This window comes from Moschus berezovskii, chromosome 12, assembly GCF_049115385.1.
Source record: "Moschus berezovskii isolate FMDL1 chromosome 12, NW_MosBer_1.0, whole genome shotgun sequence".
NCBI lineage: Eukaryota > Metazoa > Chordata > Mammalia > Artiodactyla > Moschidae > Moschus > Moschus berezovskii.
In genome coordinates this window covers 16,105,729-16,133,432 of record NC_142471.1, presented here as the reverse complement: position 1 = coordinate 16,133,432, position 27,704 = coordinate 16,105,729, and the positions used below count along the sequence as shown (strand labels likewise).

General features: G+C 40.6%; 1 protein-coding gene across 12 annotated transcripts in view; it reads left to right on the top strand.

Moving 5' to 3' along the window:
- The window catches only part of ANK3 (ankyrin 3), a 765,692-nt gene that overhangs the window by 609,528 nt on the left and 128,460 nt on the right, over positions 1-27,704 (top strand). For 10 of the 12 annotated variants that reach the window (XM_088841902.1, XM_088841899.1, XM_088841900.1 and 7 more), the window contains 5 exons: positions 6,340-6,438; positions 6,534-6,632; positions 7,159-7,254; positions 11,914-11,986; positions 12,149-12,211. In XM_088841902.1, coding sequence (XP_088698028.1) covers positions 6,340-6,438; positions 6,534-6,632; positions 7,159-7,254; positions 11,914-11,986; positions 12,149-12,211 — 430 coding nt within the window. The remainder of the gene's footprint in view (positions 1-6,339; positions 6,439-6,533; positions 6,633-7,158; positions 7,255-11,913; positions 11,987-12,148; positions 12,212-27,704) is intronic. The other 2 variants (XM_088841910.1, XM_088841906.1) reach the window with 1 other exon arrangement.

Sequence of the window (27,704 nt, the reverse complement as noted above, 5' to 3'; positions counted from 1 at the left end):
CGTCCCATGCACTTTTACCTTTCGTGGCCTGAATATGTAGCTACATGTTGATGCCTCCTGTGTTAACACAATTTATTAACCTTTGTTACAGCTTATCAACCCTTCAAGGTCAGAGTGTGAAAGCTTATACCTTGCTTAGTTTCTATGACTGAGTTTAAAAATGCATTTATAAAAATTTGTCAGTCAGTAATTGATGACCTCTTACTTTGTTCAGGCATAGTCTATGGATGAGGTTACATTAAGTTTTACTCAATTACTACTCACTTGCTAAATTCTTTGTGGTGTGTCTGATTGCTAGCAACCCCCGTCTCTCTCAGCCAAAAGAGTTATCTTTTCAAAAGCAAATTTCTCATTCACCTCAGGAAATGCCACAGTTTCAGACTCATAGAAGATGAGTGGATATTTTGTGTCATCATCAAAGATAGGACTTGATATTAATCTTCCTCTGATCATTGTTTTCAGTGCTTAAGTTTGTTACTCTTCCTATCAAACCTGTTTTACCTACTTCAAAATGTAACTCTTCTTTCTTGCTGAGTGTCACATGTTTGACACAAACATGAATACTTGTTAAATATTGTGTTGTGAATATGAACATTTTGGGGTATAATATAGATTGATTCTGAGGTATGTGAACAGATATTGAAGATATTGATAATATAGAAGGATCACTGGGAATTAGCCAGGTAAAAAAGTATTGCAGATGTCAGGATCAGTCTGGATTTGTGGGACAAGCCCAGGGAGCAGCCCTGAGTAGACTCCACCCTTTGCCCTGTATTCTCTATATGGCTGTGACTTCTCCACCCACACTTTTTCTTTCTCCAACAATGGAATTTTATTCCATTCATACACATGCAACATTTGTTGGGATATTTCTATCAGAAGTAGAACATTATCTTCGCAATCAACTGGAGCAGTTTTCCTACTCTTATATTTAAATAAATCTCATGTATGAATTAAATTCATACTTACAGCCTTGAGTTTAGGGTTTTGATTTAGACTGTGCCGTCTAAAAGATAAAACATTATTACAATACTGCTTTCCGTAATTTTGTTCATACTTACAAAGTATTGCATTTAACAGCAAAGTTGAAAAATCGCCATTTGCATCAGCAAAAGAAAATATAGGAACTGTACAAGAAAAAATTGCCATCTTCACTTAACATACATATTTAAGGAAATGGACAGAAACATACGACTACATACAAATGCAAAGCCTAGTGACTAAGAGACTGTGTGTACTAAAATATAAAGTGCAAATGGAACCTGATTATCCAAGAATTGAAGTCTTAAGGCAAACACAGAGCATGTGTATTTAGAACATCTTTGCAAGTTATCTTTAGTTCTATTAGAAAGAAGCTGCCCCAAAGAGATATGACCGGGCAAGGTCCTTTATGCTTTTTAAATTCTGTGTTAAAATAGTAAAGCAAATATATTGATCTCTTCTCAAGGTAGTCCTAGATGTGACCTAGGCAGCTCCCCACACTCCAATTCCTGAATGCCTCGTGCCCCCGATGGCTCCTCGGTCTCTTTGGTAACCTAACTGCCCAGCTCTCTCTCCACTGTGTTTGCCTTCCAAACTTGTCATTCTGAAAAAACCCCTTATCTTTAGCCCTGATTGCCATCCTAGATAACTGATTATTTAACAAAGAGACCAATGAAGGCGACAACAGTGACTGGATGATTTCTTGTTACTTTTCATGAAAATATAAGCATTTAAATCTGAAAAGTCAGACTGCATTTAGCTTATATTCTTTATTTTGCTTGTATACTTTCATCAGAAAAGATATCTTTAGAAATTTACAACTTCACAGTAAGTAGATTCACCCTGTGTTGTTTTATTTACATACACATATACATATGGCTTCCCAGGTGGGTCAGTGATAAAATATCCTCCTGCCAATGCAGGAGACTCAGGAGAAAAGTGTTGTGAAGATCCCCTGGAGGAGGAAAGGGCAACCCAGTCCAGTATTCTTGCCTGGATAATCCCATGGACAGAGGAATCTGCCAGGCTACAGTCCATGGGGTCACAGAGTTGGACTCAACTAAGCTACTGAGTATGCACATATACACACAGACTTAAACCATTTTATTTGATTCCCTATCCTTTTATAAATTAAAACTTCTGGAAGGCAGTAATAGGGTTCTATTTCTCAATACTTTTTTGTCCCAACACATCCCAACGTAGACGCCAACACTCAGTCAGGGGTTAAAGCAGTGATTCTCAAGGGCAGATTGGCAGGAGAGGTGGTGCTGTGAACCTTCTGCTCCTGATTTGCACAAGTGATCCCACAGTTTAAGAGTCTCAGGTCTCTACCAGGGTTTCCCTCTAACCCAGCCCACTCAGGTGAGCCAGTAATCATTTTTGTACTCAGTATAATATTTCTGAAGCATGTACCTTTTCCTGTCCTTTACAAGTGGTACTTCAGGACCCATCTCTTGGGACTTCTCTGGTGGTCCGGTGAAGACCCCGCACTTCCAATGCAGGAGGCACAGGTTTGATCCCTGCTCAGGGAACTAAGATCCTGCATGCCTCAGAGTACAGCGAAAATAAACAAAAACCCAGAAAGCATCTCTGAGCCTCTTGAAAAAAATCCCTTGTTTTTTTCCTTCTCAGCAAAGATCACAGCACCAAAAAGAGGGGAGGCTGTGATTGTCCCATAGTTGAGCAGGACAGGAGTGCAGAGAGATGGGTTGTTTGGACTCGTTTCTTAACCTTGTAAATAAGGAGCTGATTCAGTTCAGTTCATTTCAGTCGCTCAGTCGTGTCCGACTCTTTGCGACCCCACAAATCACAGCATGCCAGGCCTCGCCGTCCATCACCAACTCCCGGAGTTCACCCAAACTCATGTCCATCGAGTCGGTGATGCCATCCAGCCATCTCATTCTCTGTCGTCCCCGTCTCCTCCTGCCCCCAATCCCTCCCAGCATCAGGGTCTTTGCCAGTGAGTCAACTTGTCGCATGAGGTGGCCAAAGTATTGGAGTTTCAGCTTTAGCACTACATCCCGTGAACTTCCAAACTCTTCCTGGTAAAGATGACGTCCCCAATCAGCATACAGTTAGTTAAAATGTGTGGTACTGATTGATTCACTGGCCTCAGTTTTAAAATAATAATAATTAAATTATCAAGAGCTCTTCTCTGTAGGGGAAAGACCGGAACATCCTGGTAACCACCCGGGCAGCCTTCCCACTGGCCTTCTGACCCACCAAGTCTCCCCGTCACTTCGTATTTTAAGTTTATCAGATCATTTCAGACGAAATTGTGCTGCTGGCCACAGGGTTTAATGTTCAGTGTTGTTGAACTAAAATGAAGCCACTTGTTTTGCTTTTTAAAAGGATGATCTCTGGAAGCATTTTATTTAGACCACCCCAAAACATACTGAAGCAACTGTAGTTGTAAGTAGATGTGTTCACTGAGGAAGTGCAAGGATGGCCAAAGATGAACTCCAAGGGAACACAGTGTTGGGGGGTGAGAAAATACTGTGGATTTCCTGACCCCTCTTTCTCAAACTGTGCTGCACAGGAAGCCCCCTAACCACTGCTTGGTAAGATCTCATGCTCAGGCACCATGGGTGAGAAACACCAGCCTGAATGTTCCATCTGTGCCTGTTTGCCCTTCCTACACAAATGCAGCCTTTCAGTATTGCCTCAAGGAGATGACTCCCTTCAGCTTGTAATGACGGGATATATAGGCAACAGTGAAAACAGGAAGCAAAGACTGCTCAGCTATCCAAACTGAGACTGTTTCTTAGTTAGTAAAAGGAAGAGCTGCCCTTTCCAAAACATATCGCCACTAGTTGAAAGGAAATGCCCAAATCACGTTTTTCTGGGCATATTTGTGCAAGGTGCCACTTAACATGGGAATTTTGTGACCCTCAGTGAATAGAGGAGCCTCAGTTTGGTTTCTCTGGATGCAAACTGAGTCTTCCTGGCCATGCACTCATATTTTTAACAAAATAGTGTTTATGGAACGGAAGCAGATCAGTATCTTACAGCAGAGTGAACACGGGAGAGAAACTGTACATTAAGATACTTAGAATGATCCAATGTCTTTTAAAAATGTGATCAATACAATAGCAAAATAGCCATTAGAAACTGTTGCATCATAGCTTAGGCATGTTGACTGAAAACTTGACGCATTCCTTAATATTTAAAAGTTTGAAATATTTTATGTAATTTTTGGTTTGGAAACAGTCATCTGTCACTAACACTGGGAATGTTACTTCAATCAATCAAGCTAATTGTACTGAGAACTGGTAGGAGAAGACCTCCCTTTCTAAGTGGCATTCTGACTCTTAATGCAGCATCCTGAGTTCCTCAGTACCCGGAAAGTACCCCTCAGAGCAGGCAGGTGGATTCCGGTCTTCAAAGTGGGATCGTCACACATGAAGCGGCTTTAGGGGTTGTAAGTCAGACTCATCTATATGTAGTTATGGTGAGCTTATCATCACGGTCTGATTAGTGTAGCTGTACTCACAGTTCAGTTCATGGGACAGAATCTAACCAGAGTCAGCTGTTTAGGGCAGCACCTACTCGGAGAGGTATCTTTACCTTCCACAGTCAGCTGTGTTCTGGGCACCCCTTTTTCAATTCAAGTTTTACCCATTTGCTGGAGTGTCCTAGTCAATTTGAGTTGCAATAACAAGAGTACGATAGCTTGGACAAACTTTGATTTCTCAGAGTGCTGGGGGTTGAGAAGTACAAGATCAAGATGCTGGTAGCAGGTAGCCATCTTCTAATTGTATCCTTAGATGGCAGAGAGCGAAGAGAAGAGACAAGCTCTCTCCTGTCTCTTCTTATAAGGGCACTAATCCCCTTCATGAAGGCTCCACCCTCATGACCTAATTACCTCCCAAAGGCCCCATTTCTAAATACCATTACTCTGGGATTAGGATTTCAGCATACAAATTTTGGGGGACACAGACATTCAGTCTGTAGCACAGAGTCACCATAAAGATGTATTAATGCCATCCTGGATGAGATGCAGACCCTTAAAAATATGGACCCATAAAGCTATGGACCCCTGACCCTTGCCTATTTAGAAGTGTTATAAAAGGTCCATGTTCTCCCTTTCAGGGGTCTGGTGCTGCCAGTTCCATTGTAAACAGGGATTGGTTAAAGACACTGAAATTGTGTGGTAGAGTCTGTTACAATATGGTCACCAAGAAAAGACATCTGGAATATCCTTATTTTAAAATATCTAGAATATGTATATATATGTATATATGTGTGTGTGTGTGTATAGATGCATACACATGCATACACACCTTATACATTTTTAAAATAATTATTTATTTACTTATTTTGGGCTGTACTGAGTCTTTGTTGTTGCATGGGCTTTTCTCTAGTTGTGACAAGCAGGGGCCACACTCTAGTTGTGGTGCATGGGCTTCTCAATGCCGTGGCTTCTCTTACTGCAGAGCGCGTGCTCTAGGGCACACAGGCTTCAGTAGTTGTGGCACATGGGCTCAGTAGTTGTAGCTCAGAGGCTCTAGAGCACAGGCTCAGTAGTTGTGACACTCGGGCTTAGTTGCTCTGTGTCAGGTGGGATCTTCCTGGCTCAGGTATCAAACCCATGTCTCCTGCATTGGCATGTGGATTCTTTGCCACTGAGCCACCAGGGAGGCCCATGTTTTTTAATAGACAGAACTTATAGCCCCTCAGGGGTCAGTGGATATTAATTTGAAGCAATGGAAACAATCCATTGCTTTGTCTATTGAGTGGTTTTCAAGCTGTGGGGCTCTAGCTATGTAGACAGGAGTCTTTAACTACAGCATCTATTCCTAGATCAAATTCATGCATCTCAGATCTCTTGAACTCACACACACTAGCCTCTCCTGCTTCTGTATTTCTGTCCTTCCGAGCTCTGTCATGCATTCTGATCATTTACTGCCTTCATGATCATTTAGCCAGTTAATTTTTTTTCTACCTTGTTTTTATGCTTCTAGAGAGTAGAGTATTGAATAAATGCTACTCCAAGTCTGTCCACTGAGCACTCTTCTGACCCTTTACAAGAAGCCACTGGATCCATCTGTCTAAGCTGTCTGTTGCTCCATCTCTTTGTCCTATCTTGAAAAGTTGTTATGAGAATAAAATGAGCTAATGCTAGAGAGAGCACTTGGGGGCATTTAATAACTATTTACATGTGAGGTGGTATTGTTATTTATACCTTAGACTAGCTCTGAGAATTGTCAAGGACACTTGTTTTTATACAGCAGGGGAAAAATCTCTGCCTCCTTAAGAAAGGTTGAATAACATTTTTGCTTCTATTTAGGATATCCCTTACTGAAAGTATGCTAAAGATGTTTCTTTTTAAATATATATATATATATGTAATTACAGATGGGATACACACCGCTACATGTAGGCTGCCACTATGGAAACATCAAGATTGTTAATTTCCTGCTCCAGCATTCTGCAAAAGTAAATGCCAAAACAAAGGTAAACTCCTTTCTCCTTTTTATCTACCAAGTCATTGATCGTGAATCTTGGATGGAAGGGAGTTAAGAGTCTTTTCTTCCATCTTCCTTCTACAGAATGGGTATACACCATTACACCAAGCAGCTCAACAGGGACACACCCATATAATCAATGTGTTGCTTCAAAACAATGCCTCCCCCAATGAACTCACTGTGGTAAGAGCAAAGGGTCAGCGAGGGGAAAGCGGGGAGCTGGGCTGGGCTGCTCGTGTCTTACCTTTTACATTGTGCATCAAGGTTGCTTTTTAACTTCCGTTAGTAGGCGTAAGCAGAGCATTCAGTAGAATGAAGGGAAAAGAACAATAACTGTATTGTGGTGAGCTGTCCATAGAGAGACATGTGATTAGTGATTCCCACTTAAAAAACTACAAATCCATTGCTGCCTAGTAGGAAGTTCATATGTAAGAAGAAGCACATGTTTGTTTCCTTGATTACTGAGAACATTACAAAGCCTCTCAGATTCCATGCATAGCAACCCAGACTCTACTGTATAAGTAGAAACAGGTTAGGTGGCTCTTGTGCAAGGTACGTCTCTAATGAAACAGCATTTTGTGTGTGACAGTGGGCAAGGACTAGTGAGACGCTCGCCTTACGTTTGTACAGATGAAACATGTGCAAACACACAGGCGCTGAGACCCGTGGAATGCCTTGTAATTCCTAGTCCACGTTTCCCTCTTGCCAGAACGGGAACACTGCCCTGGCCATTGCCCGGAGGCTTGGCTACATCTCAGTGGTGGACACCCTGAAGGTGGTGACCGAAGAAACCGTGACCACAACTGTGAGTAGTGGATGCCAGATCCTGTCACCCCCTTGCCCTAAAAGCCAGTTCTTGGACTGTAGATTTTCCCCGGCTGTGGGGAGAAGACCCTTGTTCCTCTACCCAGAGACTAAGTGTCATGTTTTCAGATGCTGTTACCTCATTGATGGCAGTCAGCAAAGCAAAACTCTCATTTCTGATATGTAGAAAAATTAAAAACACTAAAAATACCTTTTTAAAACGTTAGAGCTTTCAAAAAGCTATAGAGTTTTTAGTTCCATAGAAAGCTGTTTCTTTGTTAAATTTAATATAAAAAATATTTAAAGAGATGAAGGCAGAAATGTTTTAACAGCCTTTCTTTGGCAGTGTAAGAACTGTGAAAACTCTAACTTGGCTCTTTAAAATATTTTAACTCACAAATGACAATGTATCCATTGTCATCATTATGGTGAAAATATTTTTGTTATAGACACATTAGCCATGGGATCCAAATTGATTTTTCCCACCAGGCTGGGTCCTCTTCCATTCACCTGTTGGAGCTTAAATAGGAAGAACAATAGGGTATTGCATTAAAACTTAAATCTTCACCGGGAGGCCTTATTGCATCAAATATATTTTTACAAGCTGCCAGCCTCTAGGATAGGTCATGTCTTTTGAACCTCACCTGATGTCTTTGAACTCTTTCAGGATTTGGTAACTTTGGGATCAAGACCAGGTATTGCACCATATCAGAGGCTTATTTGAGTTATTCTTGACTCCGTGACTCAACACACAGGCTCCAGACTGAGTCCATAAAATGTCAGTGTAGGACTCAGCAACACTTGGATTTATCAGCTGGGCTTCTTTTTCTCAAAGACCACCTTCCACATGAAGGCATAGTTCACATCTTCAGTCTGGATACACAGGGCTGCATACAAAACATGGCTCGAGGGACCCTGTAGCTTCCTGCCTGTTGAGTTATTTGGCTGTATACAGGTTTTAAAAATCAAAAGTTCAGCCTAATGATCACAAGAGAGAAATTCTATAATTTTCTAAAGAGAAAACAGCAGCTTTGGTCAACTAGAGCAATGGTTGTCAACTAGGGCACGTTTCTAACTTCAAGACAGTTTGAATAAATTCCCACCTATTCTTTCATCGAACTCTTGATATTTCATTATCTTAAAATCTATTATTAAATTCTCAAGAAAAGAGTTTAAATAATAATGTTTATTAACCTTAATTTTATAGATATGCCATGTAACTCTCTCTAGAGTGGGGAAGGAGAGAAGCACAGGTATTAAACAATGGCCAGATGTCACCATGCTTAAAAGATTTGAAGCCACTGCAATAAATACATGAAACTTCTATTTCAGTGTTAAAGGATTGAAAATGATATAATAGTTCAAAATATAAATCTTACTTGATTAAATGTCAGTGACGTTCTCATCCATTGCTGTGCCATGCTAAGTCGCTTCAGTTGGGTCTGACTCTTGTGACCCCACGGACTGTAGCCCACCAGGCTCCTCTGTCCATGGGATTCTCCAGGCCAGAATACTGGAATGGGTTGCAATTTCCTCCTCCAGCGCACCTTCGCAACCCAGGGATCGAACCTGCATCTTCTTTTATGTCTCCTGCATTACAGGCAGGTTCTTTATCACTAGCTTTCTTTACCTGGAAAGCCCATTAGGAAAGTTCAAAATGTTTCTTTGATGTCAAAAGAGCTTTAGCAGAAAATAAAGTTACAGACCAAGACAGTTAAGTTACAGCCTCAGGAAATGTAATGAGAAAAGTGTAAAAGTGTTTTAGGGCTCCAGTTCCTAGTGAAAAAATCTGCACGGTAGTCATACCATTTCTCACACATCATTAACTGACTTGGTAGGTGATTTTCTGCCAGAGAGAAAAGAAAGGACTCATGCTAACAGGAGGTCCAGTTTGCGTGGTGAAGTGAATGAGCCTCCACCAAATGAAGCTTTCACAGTGACTGTAAGAGTCCACGCAAGTCCCTAAGACTGAGTCCAGTGTTGCAGTATCAAGGCATTATTTCAAGCCGAGATACCGCCTTCTCAGCCTTCCCTTTGCAGTTACATCCAGCTCAGACAGGACTGAAGCAGTTCAGGGTGGGGGTCTATGATCCTAAACTAAGCAAACACAGAACAGCCTCCACCATAGGTGGGTCTTTGTTCAGTCAGCTGTGGAAGCCCCAGCAGCCACTGTCCCCATAAGCAGACATCAATTTTTCAGCAACCTTAAAAATCAGACTGCATCAGGACTTCCTTGATGGTCCAGTGGTCAAGACTCTGCTCTTCCACTGCCAAGGGGCACGGGTTCTATCCCTGGTACAGAACTAAGACCTCATATGTGGTGCAGCTTGGCCAAAAAAATAAAAGACTACGTCTTTGATAGGAGCGCCATGTTTAATATGGAAATTCTGAGAAACGTACTTTAGTTAATGGCTTTACAGTCATGGTTGAATAGGAAACTGAATCACTTGAACTGGATATACAAAACATACGAATTAAGCTATTTAAATTGCATTGTTTAAAATTTCTGTCATAGCACTTTAGTCACTCAGATGTTGGTTTCTAATAGCATTCTCTGATAAAGGAAACCAGGCCTCCTTGGAGAAGTGACAAAAAATCTAGAGCTGGGGCAGGAAATATACAGGATGAGCCTGGAACCTCTTGTAGTGCCATAAAAGATTCCCCCTGACAACTGCCATATAAATAAGTAAAGAAATAAATACACATATATAAAAGGATGAGATATATTAATATTAAAGGGACACAGGAATCCATTGAAAGAGTTCCCAGTGGCCAAAGCTGGAACAATTTGAGCAAAAGAAATAGAATTGAGGTACAGGTGCAAAGTATAAAACATATATCTATGCATTCTTACTGATACAGATAAATTAATAACTAGAGAAGAAAAGACAAATTTGTCAGTCAAAAGAATTCCAAATAATTGATGAAAATGCTTCAACATCAAGGAGGTAGAACATGATTCCCCACTGCTGAAGTATATCTGAGTATAGTAACTTCCCTCCAGAGAAAACAGTGCAGAGAGTGAGGGAAGCAGAGTAACTCTATGATGAAGCAAACTGATCAACAGCCTGATGACCAAGTACATCAACACTGGTAAATCATGTTGATGGTATATATCCTTCAGGTAATATGATGAAAATGGCATTTTACCATGGTGATTCAGTTCAGTTCAGTCGCTCAGTCATGTCCGAATCTTTGCGACCCCATGAATCACAGCACGCCAGGCCTCCCTGTCCATCACCAACTCCCGGAGTTCACTCAAACTCATGTCCACAGAGTCGGTGATGCCATCCAGCCATCTCATTCTCTGTCGTCCCCATCTCCTCCCACCCCCAATCCCTCCCAGCATCAGACTCTTTTCCAGTGAGTCAACTCTTCGCGTGAGGTGGCCAAAGTATTGGAGTTTCAGCTTTAGCATCAGTCCTTCCAATGCGATATTCCTCCCCAAAAACATATAACCCTAGTCTAATCAATGAGAAAAACATGAGAAAATCTCAGTGTAGGGACATTCTACAAAATACCTGAGCAGTTCACCCTGAAACTGTCAAGGTCATTAAAAACATGGAAAGTCTGAGAAACTGTCACAGCTATAGGAGCCTAAAGAGATTGACAACTAAAGAGAACATGGTATCCTGGATGAGACGCTAGATCAGTAAAAGGATATTTGGCAAAAACTAAGGAAATCTGAATAAAATATAGACTTTAATAATAATAAATCAATATTGACTCATTAATTGCAACAAACGTACCATGTTAATATATGCTAATAATACGGGAAATGGGGTGAAAACTCTACTATCCTTACAATTTTTGCATAAATCTAAAACTGTTCTAATATAAAATACTTATTTTTTAAAATGTTCAATTACAGTATTACATGCTGGAAAAAATACCAAGTAATGCTTTATTTCAACATTACTTGTACTACTGGTCTTTCATTTGCTCAGATTAAAAGAGGACTCAATTTAAAACTAAAACATATTAAGTCATTCATATTTTCAAATGAGTAATATCTATCTAGGTAAAAAGTTATTAAAGAGCAAGTAAAAATTCAGTAAAGCCTTTGCTCTGTAATATAACATTTTTAAGATTTTGTAGATGTTCAAATTATTCTGCAAATGCATTGTCTCTAAAATATTTTCAGCAAACACATAGTTGTAAAAGTTATGTATTAAAATCTTAATATTTTGTTTTAGAAATTAAAACATACACATAGGAGGAAAAACAAAAGAAGTGGCTGGCTTGGCACAAGCAACAAAGGCATATTTCTTGCCTTTCATCTGGTTTATCTTCAGCTAGGACTTTTAGTGCAGTGGGGTGGCAGGTTTATCAGACCATGAAAAAGTGTAGCAATAGGCTAGGAGAGGCAGTGTCTCTCTCATTTCCTTTGAAAAAACTTTATTCAGGACCTAGATCTTTTAAGCTGATGTGCTTTGCCTCTAGAATTCTTTCACCTTGTATTCGTTCTCTGCCATGTATATGATGAGGACCTACTAAGGGGTATTTTTGGTGTTATTTTATATCCAGGAGCTTCAGGGTATTCATCAATCCCACACATAAGTCCCACAGTAAACCTATAGATTAATTTAGGAAGGAATGAACAGTCTCAGTAACATGTGCTGTTTACTCCTACTAAAGTGACTGCTTTTTTTGTTACTAGACTGTCATAGAGAAGCACAAAATGAATGTTCCGGAAACGATGAACGAAGTTCTTGATATGTCTGATGATGAAGGTATGAAAACCTCCTTTGAGACTGAAGTAACAAATAGTGACTGTGTATTTGTTTCCTGAAGGAAATTCACTGCAGAAATGTTTTTAGAAGCATTAATATGTTTTGTTGTAGTGTCAACAGAATGCGTTTTTCACACTTACATTGTTCGCTTAAATCATGCAGTTCGTAAAGCCAGCGCCCCTGAAATGCTCAGTGATGGCGAGTATATCTCAGATGTTGAAGAAGGTATTTGCGAATTTTTATTGTGACAAAATCTAACTAGCAGCTTTATCTTCCGTTTCTTATCTTTGAAATGTAACCCTTCCCTGAGTTACTAACTTTTCATTTTATCTTGTGATTATTAATTAATGGATCATTTAAACAATATGGATGTGATATCACTGTCTTCTTTTGGTCTCTGAGTGCCCTCCCCTTGAACCCGTTTTCCAGCTTGAAAATACAAGTGTCACTACTTATCAGGATCGCTTCCTTTCAGTTTGTTGCTATTAAGTAGAAACGTGATATTTTGATTGCCTACATTTGAAAATCTAGAAAAGAAAATCCGTTTACATCTAAAATTTTTTTCATAAGTAAGTGAAGGTTTATGAGGAAGGGCTTAAGTGTCCATTCTAGGATGTACTCTAAGCTTTGCACTGAAAGCTACTTTTGATCTTGAACTCATAAAGAAAAGCCAACCTGAAAAAACTTGCTTTCAAAATATAAATTTTCAATCTTGATTTCATGTAAGAGACAAAATATAGATAATTATACCTATTCTTCATGTGCTTAAAAGAACCTTTTAGTTTCCTGCCTCACTTAAAAATCAGTGCATTTAAGCAGGTCATGGTATGTAGATATATTAATGAAATTATGAAATGTTTACAGTGAATAAATATAAAGATGGCAGATGTTGGCATTTTACTTAAAGGTTTACTTAGAGTAGAATATATATTTTTGTTTCTTTCCTGCATCATTTGACTCTCCCAAACAACGTTCTGTCTCTTTGCTTCTCCATTTGTCATCTCTCATGTTGCTTTTTTCTTTTGGATCAGTCTTAGCACAGCTACTCCTGGTTTGCCTCTAGGTTACCTTTATAGTAATTATTGGTTCCTTCTTTGGTTTGTCCAGTTTTCATTGGAAACCTAAGTAGTGGGAAAGTTGACCTGATCCAAAGTCACTTTAGCTTTTTTGGTGACCAGGGGCTTCCTAGTGTAAGTGCATTGTGACCAGAACTGCCCTCCTAGGAATGCTAATGGCTTGATAGTTTAGGGACTTGGTAATTTAGGGACTTGAAAGTACCTGTCTAATTGTTTGTAAATGTTGTTTTGATAAATGTTAAAGGCATCTACTCATCATTTTTCTTTCTTTTTCTGTAAACCATAACTCTATATTTACTTCTGTTAATCCCCCAATGGATAATATTTGTATCATCTTTAGGACTCTATGAGTAATATCCCTTACTGTCATATTATATTTCAGTGCTTTCTTTTGCAGCATTGTCAGAGTAATTTCTCATGTGCAGAAGCAAAAAGGAAAATGATGGTCTCACAGAGATGCATACACACAAAAAATGTGATGTAAAAAGTACATTTTCAAACAAAATTGTTATGAAATATAATATGACAATCAAAGACCTAAAAATGTGCTAATTTCTAACAGAATATCCCCAAAGAGCTGCACTGATGAGAGGCCAAGTTTGAATGGACTATATAACAACCTTATACATGCAGAAAACCTTAATTTCCAAAAAGAAGAAAATTTGCATCTCTTGAAGATAATTCACTTAGCTGTTTAACTAGAAATGAGAATTATTTCTTTTAGACTTATATCAGCTTGGGAACTGGAAATAAACAAGCAAATTTTCGTTCTCATTTTATCCATCTTTCAGCCCTTGCATGTGTCCAAGGGCTGCTGGGAGCAAATGGCTCTTGACTTCATAATGTGTAGAATTTAATGTTGAAAGGGGGTTGTTTAAAGGTCATTCAATCTGAACAACCATCACCAATGCTGGAAATACCTCTATTAGGAGATCCTTTTCCCAAATGCCTCCATGTGAGTTCCCCAATTCTCAGTCTGCCTATTCCTGTGAACAACTCTGGCTTTAAAAATTCTTCATTTTATGGAGCACTTTGTCACTGATTCAGGCTTTAACTCAGTAACTCAGGCTCTGATCAGTTTGGCACTGTTTAGAACAAAAGCTGCCTCATTCATGTAATAATCCTTCTGATATTTAAAAACACTTTTCATGTTTCTTGTCAATGTTTTTGCCTTCAGTCAAGATTATTGCCACTTCCTCCCCCTGTTCCCTTACCATCATGGTCATTCTCCTATGTACATTTCAGTGTGTCTGTCTGTATCCATCTCCAACTGAGGTGGCCAGAACTGAACACCGTATTCGAGGTATAGATCAAAGCAGAATCTATCAGGGCTCTTGTGTTGTCCATAGAAGATACTAAAAATCTATAATTGAAGATAAAAATACTGTTGAGGTTATAATATATACTTGATTAACTCCTAAATAGCATATTAAAAAGCAGAGACGTTACTTTGCCAACCAAGGTCCATCTAGTCAAGGCTATGGTTTTTCCAGTGGTCATGTATGGATGTGAGAGTTGGACTGTGATGAAAATTGATCGCCGAAGAATTGATGCTTTTGAACTGTGGTGCTGGAGAAGACTCTTGAGAGTCCCTTGGACTGCAAGGAGATCCAACCAGTCCATTCTAAAGTAGATCAGTTCTGGGTGTTTGTTGGAAGGACTGATGCTAAAGCTGAAGCTCCAATACGTTGGCCACCTCATGCGAAGAATTGACTCACTGGAAAAGACTCTGATGCTGGGAGGGATTGGGGGCAGGAGGAGAAGGGGACAACAGAGAATGAGATGGCTGGATGGCATCACCGACTCGATGGACATGCGTGTGAGTGAACTCTGGGAGTTGGTGATGAACAGGGAGACCTGGCGTGCTGTGGTTCATGGGGTCGCAAAGAGTCGGGCACGACTGAGTGACTGAACAGAACTGAACTCCTATTAATATTACTGTCAGCTAATGTTCCTAAATTTTGCCTTCATGAGGTTCAGTAAACCACATTAGCCCTTTATCACATACTTGTATCATTCTCTGCTGCATGCACTAGCATTTCTATTTTACTCCAAATCCTACAACAAATCATTCTGAAAGTTTAATTCGAAAAGGAACCCTACAACTGCAATGATAGTATTTACATCTGACTCATTTGTCTGGTCAATTTGCCAGAGCTTTGCCACTGTAGTCTGACTTGGTGCTGCTGCTTTCATTAAGCCCTTTTGAATGGAAACAAATGTTTATTTCCATGAAACCACTGCATATTGTGAATCTCTTTATGTGAGAATTAGTAAGATCTTCAGGTATCCCAGCTGCTAAGAATATCAACAGCTTTTCAGTTCAGTTCAGTTGCTCAGTCGTGTCCGACTCTTTGCGACCCCATGAATCACAGCACACCAGGCCTCTCTGACCATCACCAACTCCCGAAGGTCACTCAAACTCATGTCCATCGAGTCGGTGATGCCATCCAGCCATCTCACTCTCTGTCGTTCCCGTCTCCTTCTGCCCCCAATCCCTCCCAGCATCAGAGTCTTTTCCAGTGAGTCAACTCTTCGCGTGAGGTGGCCAAAGTATTGGAGCTTCAGCTTCAGCATCAGTCCTTCCAAAATAAAAATAATAAGCAAAATGTGCTGTCAGTTTTTCTCAAGAAGAATGAGTTTGTAACATGGGAAAATATAACTGTAATCTGAATTATAAAAATCAAGTGAATATTAAGGGAACAGTGCCAAAAGTAGTCTCTTTTTCTCCCCGTTTCTTTTTAATTTTTGCTTTCTGTTTGTCCTCTTTCCTTGGTCCATGATGAGAAATTAGTCTAAGTTAAAAAAAAAAAGCAATGTTTATTAATTTCTCAAAAAAATTTTCAGAAAAACAAGGCTAAATGTTATCAGTGAATGGCCTAAGGAAACAATGGAGCCAAGTTACAGAGTAGAACAAAGGTTGACATGTCAGCACAGCAGAGATAAAGCAACGTGTTTAAGGCAGGTGATAAGTCCACATGTTGTATGGGTAAGGGGTAAGTAGACCACTTGGAGGGGCAGACTGATTCACAGGCATCTTAATGCTCTACTTTTTTCTTTCCCAGAAAACATGCATATAAAATTAATATACATGCAAAATTAATGTTGTTGATTCTAGTACCACTTAGAGTTTTAAGTTTTGCAATTCAGTTTGTCATTAAAAAGAAAGAAAAAACTAAATTTGGGGGAGAGAAGAGAGAGGGAGGGAAGAGAGAGAAGGAAAAGGAGGAAAGGAAAGGAGGGAGAGGAATAAAAGAAGAAAACTGAGATTAAGATTCAAGTTGTCTTCTAGTTTGAGTCCTGCTCCCAAGAGTCACCATTGGCTTTGATTCAACAGTGATTTTACATTGCAAATTCCTAGGAAATGTATTTTGTCAATTTTTAAGAATGTATAATCCTGTTATTTTAGCTTGCAAAATTCTAGTGGGTTGGGTTATAGCAATAAATCTACAGAACTGCAGATGGGACATAATGAGAACTGGAATGAAGCCATGGAAAGTAAAACCCCCAAAAGGCAGCTCTGTGAAATAGGACTCCACTGAACAGGTTTCTGAGACAACTGGGTGAGACAACTCTTGCTGGGAAGAATTATTTAATTCCCACTTAGTTATAATTCAGATAAGACTGCAGAAGCTCTTTCAGGACCAAATGTAGACCCTAAAATATTAAAAGAAAATGCTAAGAGTCTAAGTACACTTAGAAATAATTGTCAGATAGGAATACCAGCCTACCAGCTTTTTGTGAAGTTTCCTATTAAAGGAAATACAAAAATCTGGAAACCAGATTCCAGATCCCTCAAGGAGCAAAGAAGGGGTTCATGAAGCAGAATAGATCTGTCTGACCCAGGAAAAAAGTTTTGTGTACTAAAACTGCTATCAACTGGCCCTTTGGGATTGAAGTAGTAGAAATCTAAAGGCTTGATATCACACTTGAGCCTCTCAGAATGTAAACTCTTATAAAAATCTGTATATATATCTATATATATTTTTTTAGGAATGAGATTCTTTCTTTGTGTAGTAGGTCAAAATCTTTGGATACGTTATTTATAGAAACATTTTTAAAAGTCTAAAAAAATAAAAATAATTGTCAGATAGGTGTAGCTTTGAGATATAATAAAGCACTGATGTTTCATCTGACAATATGAGAGAGTTGTAATCGGCTCACTTTTGCATCAAAATAAGTGCCTGATGGAAAGAAACCACAAATTTCAAAGAACTGAAATGGCAGATCAGTATCCTGTTGCCCAAGCTCTTCATTATACTGATGAGAAGTAAAACCCAAATAAATGTTGTGTGACTTGCCTGACCAGGTTAGTGGCAGAGTGGGACAGGAAGACATATCTGACAGTGTGGCATTAGGTCATCTCCTTCATAACTACAGGAACATGAACTGTGTTCTTACATTAGAACCCAAAATTGAATTTTGTTTGAGCTTCAAAAAAATGTGTGCTTAGGAAAAGGGACAAATTGAAAATTGTCACAAAGTAATAATCATTCTTTTTTAAAGACCCAATGAAACTACAAGAGATGGTCCTCTGATCATCTTGGCAAAAGACCAAGATTCATGTTCATATAAAATAGCTATAAACATAATGTAGAATGGATTTTAAGAACTCAAAGCAAGTAGTTTTAGCAAACATATCCAAGCATTCTTAATCAGGGGAGAAAAAGTAGACTTTCATTTGGCACAATCTGAAACTAAAAAAAGTTGGAGAAATTATTTTGGGAAATACAAAGCCAGATATTGGGGAGATGCCCTCCAGCACCTCTTCTCACCAAGTGCTTGGACTATCCTGATCTCCTGGTCATCCTAACAAATACATCAAACTGTCATGTTTTTAGCTTTACAGATCTGGAAAGAAGCCTTGAAGATTAGTTTGCCTCCAGGTGGTCCAAGGGAGTCCTTGTTGCTATGCAGAGACGGCCCTTCACTTGAAATCTTACCATTTTATAAATACCTGTAAAATCATAACATCTAACTTCTTGCCTGATATTTCTCTGCTTACAACTGAGCTTTCAAACAGAAAGGTCATAATTGCATGCTACTCTGGCATGGCAACCCATTCCAATATCCTTGCTTAGAGAATCCCATAGACAGAGGAGCCTGGCAGGCTATGGTCAATAGAGTTGTAAAGAGTTAGACACACCTAAAGTGACTTAACAAGCACGCTCAGCAATAAAGTCAAAATGAAATACCAGACGCAGAGACGTAATCTTAGTCTCTGTTGTCGCCCTAGAACCTAGTACAGGACCTGGAGCAAAGCAGCTCTTCAGTATGTGTTTGCACAGCTGCAACCAAACAGAGGAGACTCAAGGAAAGAATAGTTGTATATAGGTTTCCAAGCACCGGCAAGAGGAAGAAAATTTGCCTCCTGTGCTCCCTGTTCCGGCCGTTATACCCCTTCTCACTGAGACAGCCCTAGGCTACATAGTGAATCAGTAAACATCTTTATAATGACTCTCCTAAGAGATACCTACAGCTCAAAGAATAGTTCATGAATATAAAAGAATTTCCAACTAAAGGAAAAGACTTATGGGCTGAGACAGAAATCTTGATTTTCAAACAGAGTCCATTCTATCTTTGGTAACCTTTCTTTGGAATTGGAATTGTTTAGTGATCTTCATCCACACTGACCACTTACCCTACCATATACTTGACGTGTCTATTCAGAATCTCACAGATGTCTCAACCTGCCCTAAACATACCCTGCAAACAGTGTTTCTTCCCACCCTTCTCCAGGTCAATAAACAGCTCCATCACCCAAGCTAAAACCTGTGGTTCTGTGCAGTCTCCCTTTCTTACATTTACATCCAGTCCATCAGTGAATCTGTCCATTCTGCTTCCAGAATAAGTCCCACATCCCTACACTTCCCGCTGCCACCACTCTAATCCACCCACTGTCATGCCGCCCATGGAATATTGCAGAAGCCTCCTTGCAGGTCTCCACTTTGTGCTTTCCCCACAGACTCAGTTTTCTATACAGCATCCTCAGCAGTCTTTTAAAATGTAAATCAGATCGCATTATTTCCATTCCCCAGCTTCAAACCCTGCAAAGCTTATTTGTTGTTCAGTTGCTAAGTTGTGTGCAACTCTTTGTGACCCCATGGCTTCCCTGTCCTTCACTGTCTCCTGGAGTTTGCTCACACTCATGTCCATTGAGTCAGTGATACCATCCAACTATCTAATCCTCTTGTCACCCCCTTCTCCTCCTGCCCTCGACCTTTCCCAGCATCAGGGTCTTTTCCAAAGAGTCGGCTCTTCACATCAGGTGGCCAAAGTACTGGAGCTTCAACATCAGTCCTTCCAATGAATACTCAGGGTTGATTTCCCTTAGGATTGACTGGTTTGATCTCCTTACAGTCTAAGGGACTCTCAAGAGACTCTGAAGCTCATAGCTAGGTTTTAAAGTTTCATTCATATTGTTGTATAAATTGTAGTTCATTTGTTTTCATTTCGATATATTATTCCATATGCCTGGATCATAATTCGGCTATCCATCCTCCTGTGGATGGAAGCATGGGTTGTTTCCCATGTGGGGCTGTTGCAAACAAAGCTGCTATAAACCTTATATATGTTTCCTAGTACACATCCATATATGTACATTTCTGTAGGGTATAAACCTAGGATTTTAGTTGCTAAGTTGTAGCTTATGCAAAGACAATAGAATTCTTCACAACCAGGTAGCACTAAACTAGGATTATAAAATTAGATAGTGAGGCTATAAAAAAACAGGAAAATACTGTAAAGAGAGCTATTATAACACCAGAAGGCGGCAGAAGGAGGCTGTGATGGGATAAGAATGTGGGTGGCAGCTTCTGGGGTGCTGATGTTCTATTTCTTAACCTCTGTGGTATTTGTTTTATAGCAGTCTCTTAAAATGTATGTTGCATGTCATATATTCATTTGCACAGTTGCTGTACTTCAAAATAAAAGTAGCCACCTCTTCTAAATAATACACATACACCCCCAAACTAGTACAAATACAACAGTAAAATAAAAACTTCCCAAGGCTTTACAATGTACTTAAAGTAAAACTCACACCCTTTTCCGTGGTCAGTGAATCCTGTGTAAATATGGCCTCTGGTTCCTCTTTTGCATTCTCGCAGTCATACTTTTTGATTTCTTCCTAATACTAATACTTCTCTCAATATATTAGTCATCAGTTTCAGAAAAGCAAACTTGTTCTGGCAAGGGCCAACAGTTAATATTTTCAATTTTTCAGGCCACATGGTCTGTGTCCTAACTGTTCAACTCTGCCATTGTAGCCCCAATAGCTAATAGAACAAATGAGCAGGGATGTGGGCAATAAAACTTGATTTACAAAAACAGGCAGGGACTGGATTTTGCCCAGACTGTCATTTGCCAACTTGGGATTAATTTTATGTTCTTTCAAAGTAGGCTGTTAGCGCCATGGAAGCAGAGCTGTCTTTGTCACCATCAGAGCTCTTAGGACACATACATAGGAGGCCTCACTCAGGGGAGTGCTGCCCACATTTACCTGCCTCTGTCCTTCCCCAGCCCCACCCCAGCACCACCCAGGTTCAACGACACACACAAGGTACTTATATTTATTGAGCCCTTTCTATGTTCTAGGCGTTAAACACCATACATTTCATGTACCATGTTGTTTAAGCCTCACAGTGACCCTCTAATTTAGAGCCATTCAGTACAGTCGCTCAGTCGTGTCCGACTCTTTGCGACCCCATGAATCACAGCACGCCAGGCCTCCCTGTCCATCACCAACTCCCAGAGTTCACTCAAACTCATGTCCATCGAGTCGGTGATGGCATCCAGCCATCTCATTCTCTGTTGTCCCCTTCTCCTCCTGCCCCCAATCCCTCCCAGCATTTTCCACTGAGTCAACTCTTCACATGAGGTGGCCAAAGTATTGGAGTTTCAGCTTTAGCATCAGTTCTTTCAATGAACACCCAGGATTGATCTCCTCTAGAATGGACTGGTTGGATCTCCTTGCAGTCCAATGGACTCGCAAGAGTCTTCTCCAGCACCACAGTTCAAAAGCATCAATTCTTCAGCGATCAGCTTTCTTCACAGTCCAACTCTTATATCCATACATGACCACGGGAAAAACCATAGCCTTGACTAGATGAACCTTGGTGGGCAAAGTAATGTCTCTGCTTTTTAATATGCTATAAAAAGTTGGACATAACTTTCCTTCCAAGGAGTAAGCATCTTTAAATTTCATGGCAGCAATCAGCATCTGCAGTGATTTTGGAGCCCCAAAAAATAAAGTCTGACACTGCTTCCACTGTTTCACCATCTATTTCCCATGAAGTGATGGGACCAGATGCCATGATCTTTGTTTTCTGAATGTTGAGCTTCAAGCCAACTTTTTCACTCTCCTCTTTCACTTTCATCAACAGGCTTTTTAGTTCCTCTTCACTTTCTGCCATAAGGGTGGTGTCACCTGCATATCTGAGGTGATTGATATTTCTCCCAGCAATCTTGATTCCAGCTTGTGCTTCTTCCAGCCCAGCGTTCCTCATGATGTACTCTGCATATTAGTTAAGTAAGCAGGGTGACAATATGCAACCTTGACGTACTCCTTTTCCATTGGTATCCCCATTTTATAGATGTGAAAATAAGTTCAAGCAAGGTTAAAGACCTTGGTCAGGGTCACACAAATCAGTGCAGGGGCTTATAGTGAAATCCCAATCTCTAACCTCTAACATCCAGGTAATTTAGATAAGAGTCCTAAAACAATCGGATTATTGTAAGTTGTAAATGAGATAATGTATAAAGGTTAGCACAGAGAGTTAAGAAAGCCTTCCTCAGTGATCACTGCAAAGGAACAGGGGAAAACGATAGAATGGGAAAGACTAGAGATTTCTTCAAGAAAATCTGAGATACCAAGGGAACATTTCATTCAAAGATGGGCACAATAAAGGACAGAAATGGTACGGACCTAACAGAAGCAGAAGATATTAAGAAGAGGTGGCAAGAATACACAGAAGAACTACACAAAAAAGATCTTCACGACCCAGATTACCACAATGGTGTGATCACTCACCTAGAGCCAGACAATCTGGAATGAGAAGTCAAATGGGCCTTAGGAAGCATCACTATGAACAAAGCTAGTGGAGGTGATGGAATTCCAGTTGAGCTATTTCAAATCTTGAAAGATGATGCTGTGAAAGTGTTACACTCAATATACCAGCAAATTTGGAAAACTCAGCAGTGGTCACAGGATGGGAAAAGGTCAGGTTTTTTTCCAGTCCCAAAGAAAGGCAATGCCAAGGAATGCTCAAACTACCGCACAATTGCACTCATCTCACACGCTAACAAAGTACTGCTCAAAATTCTCCAAGCCAGGTTTCAACAGTTCGTGAACCGTGAACTTCCAGATGTTCAAGCTGCATTAAGAAAAGGCAGAGGAACCAGAGATCAAATTACAAACATCCATTGGATCATCGGAAAGCAAAAGAGTTCCAGAAAAACATCTATTTCTGCTTTATTATCTATGCCAAAGCCTTTGACTGTGTGGATCACAACAAACTCTGGAACATTCTGAAAGAGATGGGAATACCAAACCACCTGACCTGCCTCTTGAGAAATCTGTATGCAGGTTAACAAGCAACTGGACATGGAACAACAGAATGGTTCCAAATTGGGAAAGGAGTAAGTCAAGGCTGTATATTGTCACCCTGCTTATTTAACTTATATGCTGAGTACATCATGAGAAATGCAGGGCTGGATGAAGCACAAACTGGAATCAAGATTGCAGGGAGAAATATCAATAACCTCAGATATGCAGATGACACCACCCTTATGGCAGAACGCGAAAAAGAGCTAAAGAGCCTCTTGATGAAAGTGAAAGAGGAGAGTGAAAAAGCTGGCTTAAAACTCAACATTCAGCAAACTAAGATCATGGCATCCGGTCCTATTACTTCATGGCAAATAGGTGGAGAAATAGTAGAAACAGTAATAGACTTTATTTTTGGGGGTTCCAAAATCACTGCAGATGGTGACTGCAGCCATGAAATTAAAAGATGCTTGCTCCTTGGAAGAAAAGTTATGACCAACCTAGACAGTATATTAAAAAGCAGAGACATTACTTTGCCAACAAGGTCCGTCTAGTCAAAGCTATGATTTTTCCAGTAGTCACATATGGATGTGAGAGTTGAGCTATAAAGAAAGCTGAGCGCCAAAGAATTGATGCTTTTGAACTGTGCTGTTGGAGAAGACTCTTTGAGAGTCCCTTGGACAGCATGGAGATCCAACCAGTCCATCCTAAAGGAAATCAGTCCTGAATATTCATTGGAAAGACTAATGCTGAAGCAGAAACTCCAGTGCTTTGGCCACATGATGCAAAGAACTGACATTTGTAAGACCATGATGCTGGGAAAGATTGAAGGCGGGAGAAGGGGAAGACAGAGGATGAGATGGTTGGATGGCATCACTCACTCAATGGACATGAGTTTGAGTAAGCTCCAAGAGTTGATGATGGACAGGGAGGCCTGGCGTGCTGCAGTCCATGGGGTCGCAGAGAGTCGGATGTGACTGAACTGAACTGATAAAGGTTAACCCAGACATCTCTGTGAATGTTAGTTACAAGGTACTTTATTTTACTTAATCTTCTGAAAGTAGTTGAGAGCAGTTTTGGTGCTATTCTTACTACTAGTTTACATTTAGTCCTAATTCAAAGCCCTAATCTAAAGTTTTATTAGCCCTCACTTGCATTAAGGAATCCAAGTCTAAAGGGGGATTCAATATACTTGTTCAGGTTCACATAGCCAATGAAACTGTAATTTGAATTTAGGTTTTTTTTCTACTTTCAGTGAGATGCTGTAAGAGAACATATGAAAGTAACAAGAAAATTCAAAAGAAGGGGAGATGACTGGAGGCCTCAAGAAGGATGAATTTTATGGAACAGACAGAATCTGAACAAACAGGAGTTTGGGGGCTGGGGTGAAGGGAGGGGACTGGAAAGAAGTGTTCTAAGTTCAGGGTCAAAGCATCAGAGACCAGAAGAGCTCACAGAAGACTTCAGCATGAGGCAGGGGAGCTGGGCACTGACCTGGCTGAGGACCCCAGGGCAGGGCACAAGGAGGAATGGGAGACTCTGGGCACACTGATATTTGAGAGGAAGAGGAATGCCAGAGGGAGTGGTGAACACGGAGAGAGAAAGCCAGAAGAGTGAGCTCTAGTGGATGCCGTCCATGGGAGAGACTCCCCTGGGACGGTCCAGTTAGATGAGCACAGGCCATTTGGGAATCCCTGATGACCACAGCAGCTGCCATGTTCATAATATGGACACAGACCCAGAATAAGTAGTTCTCATACAGTTGTTTTTTTCCCCTAGAAGCTGGGACAGATGAGGGGCTGGAGCAGTCTATGGCATGAAAGGGAACAGGGGTCAGTTAAGAGCTGACAGGGAATTAGCATGCTTATTGATTAAGTACAATAGGTGGTTTTTTCATTCACTCTAACAAGTTGTAATTTTGAATATGATTCCTTCCCACTCCCACTTCTTTTAGTCTCTGCTCATCTACTCGGAAAGTCTGAGCTTCTTCATGGGGAAGTGGGTCCTCATGTGACCACCCCTGCCCGCATCCCCCAAATTGGACTCTTACTACAGAGAGAACCAGAAGTGGAGGGTGACACTGGGGGAAATCAGCACGGAGAATGCTTGGCCAGGGAAAGGCAGGGTGGTGGCAGAGGGCTGGGCACAGCGGAGGTTGGAGAATGGGAAGATGTTACACGTGGCAACAGGTGGTCCAAGCACCTGGGCCAGAAGCACACTGAGGCTGAGAACTGACCGCAGGCTGTCTTTCCCTTGTACGTATACACCTTTTAGGTAGAGGTAGGAGATAGAACGCAGATTAATAACTGGTGTTTGCTGCTCTGCACAGGGAAAAGTGGTCTAGGTGTAAGAGGAGAAGGGACCAGATTCAAGCCCCCAGAGTAGACACGATGCCCGTCCTGCTTTATACCTGAGGGTGGTGAGCGTCTCTGGTGCTTTGCACACAGTCCTTATGTACATACATAATGAAGAGCCAGGATCAATGAGGTCTGGATGTGGGGCTGAGTCTAAATGAATTGCTAAGAAAGAATGAACAGAAGGGACTTACTGGCATGATGCAGCCACCTTGAATTTAGCAATGTAATTTCTCCGTAAGTGAAAACCATTTTAGTGTCTGATTTCCCAGTATTACTTTGTGGCTACTCATTGTCTGGTCTTATTTAAAAGCGGCGTAGATTTTAGCCAATAAGGTCAGTGTAACTAACCCTGAACTCCCATCAACCTGCATTCTGTCTCTGTTCTTTAATGTCCATTTGACCCAAGTCATTGTAACGTCTAATCTTCCTCAGGTGACTGACAGCAATTTCTGGACTAGGGTTAAGGAGTATTGATAAAAATAGGAAAAAATTATAGTGTCTGCCCCAGCGTTGTCTTTTTCTAGCTCTTCACAGGAAAGACACAGAATTCTTTTTCCTTTCTGGGATGGGTTTGCTTATTAACCCAACCAAGATCACAGGGGATGTTTTTCATTGCTCCATCTGGAAAGCTTCCAACACTGAGTCATGTGTCCTTACTTTGGAAACTGTATCTCACTTGGATTAAGGAATAGTAAACTGCAATATAGTTTTTAGAAAGAGGTACATCTAGCCACAAAGAACAGAATAATGTGTAAGAGCAGAGAGTCACACTGACTTTGTACTAAAAAAAAAATCAGCCTGAATAGAAAAGTCATTTGTTTTGTGCCATAACGGCAACCTGTTCTTGTCATTGCTTAAGAGATGCTCAAACTTTGCCATTGAGCCCAGTTCCTTCCTGGCCACCTATGAAGTCAGGGTCTTACCAGCACCTGGAATTGGGAAAGAAAGAAAAGAAAGAAAGATAGCAGGTGGCCCTCCCATGAGAGGTACACTAATTCTTTAAAATGACACACACTCTAGAGACCACCTATGCCACCCTTGCTCATCTAACAGTCTCTCAGCTTTCCCCATTGCTCTCACACCTTTTGAGAAGGAAATGCACAGGGATCCTTGCTTAATACAAGCTCTTCCTCCAAACGCAAAATGAATGATGAGATGCATACTGATCTGGAATCTAAGTAACTTTCCACTTGTTTATTGTGTGAATCAGAATTAGACTTTTAGAACTAGAGTTTGAAGGGAACAGCTACCTACGCCAGTGTTCTGGCCTGGAGAATTCCATGGACTGAATGGTCCATGGGTTCGCAAAGAGTCAGACAAGACTGAGTGATTCTCACTTCACTTTGAGTGGATCAGTTCAGTTCCATCATTTCAGTCGCTCAGTCGTATCTGACTCTTTGCGACCCCATGGACTGCAGCACGCCAGGCCTCCCTGTCCATCAAATCTCCTGGAGTTCACTCAAACTCATGTCCATTGAGTCAATGATGCCATCCAACCATCTCATCCTCTGTTGTCCCCTTCTCCTCCCACCTTCAGTCTTTCCCAGCATCAGGGTCTTTTCAAATGAGTCAGCTCTTCGCACCAGTTGGCCAAAGTATTAGAGTTTCAACTTGAACATAGTCTCTCCAATGAATATTCAAGACTGATTTCCTTTAGGATGGACTGGTTATCTCCTTGCTGTCCAAGGGACTCTCAAAAAGTCTTCTCCAACACCACAGTTCAAAAGCATCAATTCTTTGGCACTCAGCTTTCTTTATAGTCCAACTCTCACATCCATACCTGACTACTGGAAAAACCATAGCCTTGACTATGGATGGACCTTTGTTGGCAAAGTAACGTCTCTGCTTTTTAATATGCTGTCTAGTTTGGTCATAACTTTTCTCCCAAGGAGTAAGCATCTTTTAACTTCATGGCTGCGGTCACCATCTGCTGTGATTTTGGAGGCCCCAAAAATAAAGTCTCTCACTGTTTCCACTGTTTGTCCACCTATTTGGCATGAAATGATAGGACCGGATGCCATGATCTTAGTTTTCTGAATGTTGAGCTTTAAGCCAACTTTTTCACTCTCCTCTTTTACCTTCATCAAGAGGCTCTTTGGTTCTTCTTCACTGTCTAACATAAGGGTGGTGTCATCTGCATATCTGAGGTTATTGATATTTCTCCCCAGCAATCTTGATTCCAGCTTGCGCTTCATCCAGCCCAGTGTATCTCATGATGTGCTCTGAGTATAAGTTAAATAAGCACAGTGACAATATATAGCCTTGACATACTCCTTTTCCTATTTGGAACCAGTCTGTTGTTTCATGTCCAGTTCTAACTGTTGCTTCTTAACCTGCATACAGATTTCTCAAGAGGCAGGTCAGGTGGTCTGGTATTCCCATCTGTTGAAGAATTTTCCAGTTTGTTGTGGTCCACACAGTCACAGGCTTTGACATAGTCAATAAAACAGAAGTAGATGTTTTTCTGGAACTCTCTTGCTTTTTTGATGATGCAGTGGATGTTGGCAATTTGATTTCTGGTTCCTCTGCCTTTTCTAAATGCAGCTTGAACCTCTGGAAGTTCACGGTTCATGTACTGTTGAATCCTGTCTTGGAGAATTTTGAGCATTAGTTTGCTAGCATGTGAGATGAGTGCAATTGTGCGGTAATTTGAGCATTCTTTGGCATTGCCTTTCTTAGGGATTGGAGTAAAAACTGACCTTTTCCAGATCTGTGGTCACCGGTGAGTTTTCCAAATTTGCTGG